The sequence below is a fragment of the Penaeus monodon genome, chromosome 24 (genome assembly GCF_015228065.2).
Source record: "Penaeus monodon isolate SGIC_2016 chromosome 24, NSTDA_Pmon_1, whole genome shotgun sequence".
Classification (NCBI taxonomy): Eukaryota; Metazoa; Arthropoda; class Malacostraca; order Decapoda; family Penaeidae; genus Penaeus; species Penaeus monodon.
In genome coordinates, this window is record NC_051409.1 from 15,097,853 (window position 1) to 15,098,356 (window position 504).

The following is a 504-nucleotide window of genomic DNA, read 5'->3' on the forward strand; positions in this document are numbered from 1 at the left end:
TCCCTCCTTCTGCGCCTCCCCCAGAATGCACCTTCGGCAACGAGACCTTCTCCGGGGGCGAGGTCATCCGGTCGTACCCCGAGCGGTGCCTCCAGCTGCGGTGCGAAGTCGAGGAGCTGGACGAGCAGCCGTTCTATCAGCAGCGCATCACTGAGGTCGCGCCCAACGCCTCCTGCGGATGTGAGTGGGAGGAGAGGGCGGGGGCGGGGGATGCTGAGGGAGGAGAGGGCGGGGGGCGGGGGATGCTGAGGGAGGAGAGGGCGGGGGGCGGGGGATGCTGAGGTCGCGCCCAACGCCTCCTGCGGATGTGAGTGGGAGGAGAGGGCGGGGGGCGGGGGATGCTGAGGGAGGAGAGGGCGGGGGGCGGGGGATGCTGAGGGAGGAGAGGGCGGGGGGCGGGGGATGCTCACGCTGGTGGAGAGGGCGGGGGGCGGGGGATGCTGAGGGTGGAGAGGGCGGTGCTGGAGGATGCTGAGGGAGGAGATGGGGATGGTGGAGATGGGG

General features: G+C 71.4%; 1 protein-coding gene across 1 annotated transcript in view; it reads left to right on the plus strand.

Moving 5' to 3' along the window:
• The window catches only part of LOC119588622, a 14,785-nt gene that overhangs the window by 6,488 nt on the left and 7,793 nt on the right, over window positions 1-504 (plus strand). Inside the window, exon 7 of the mRNA XM_037937261.1 lies at window positions 25-180. Within this exon, the coding sequence (XP_037793189.1) occupies window positions 25-180 (156 nt within the window). The remainder of the gene's footprint in view (window positions 1-24; window positions 181-504) is intronic.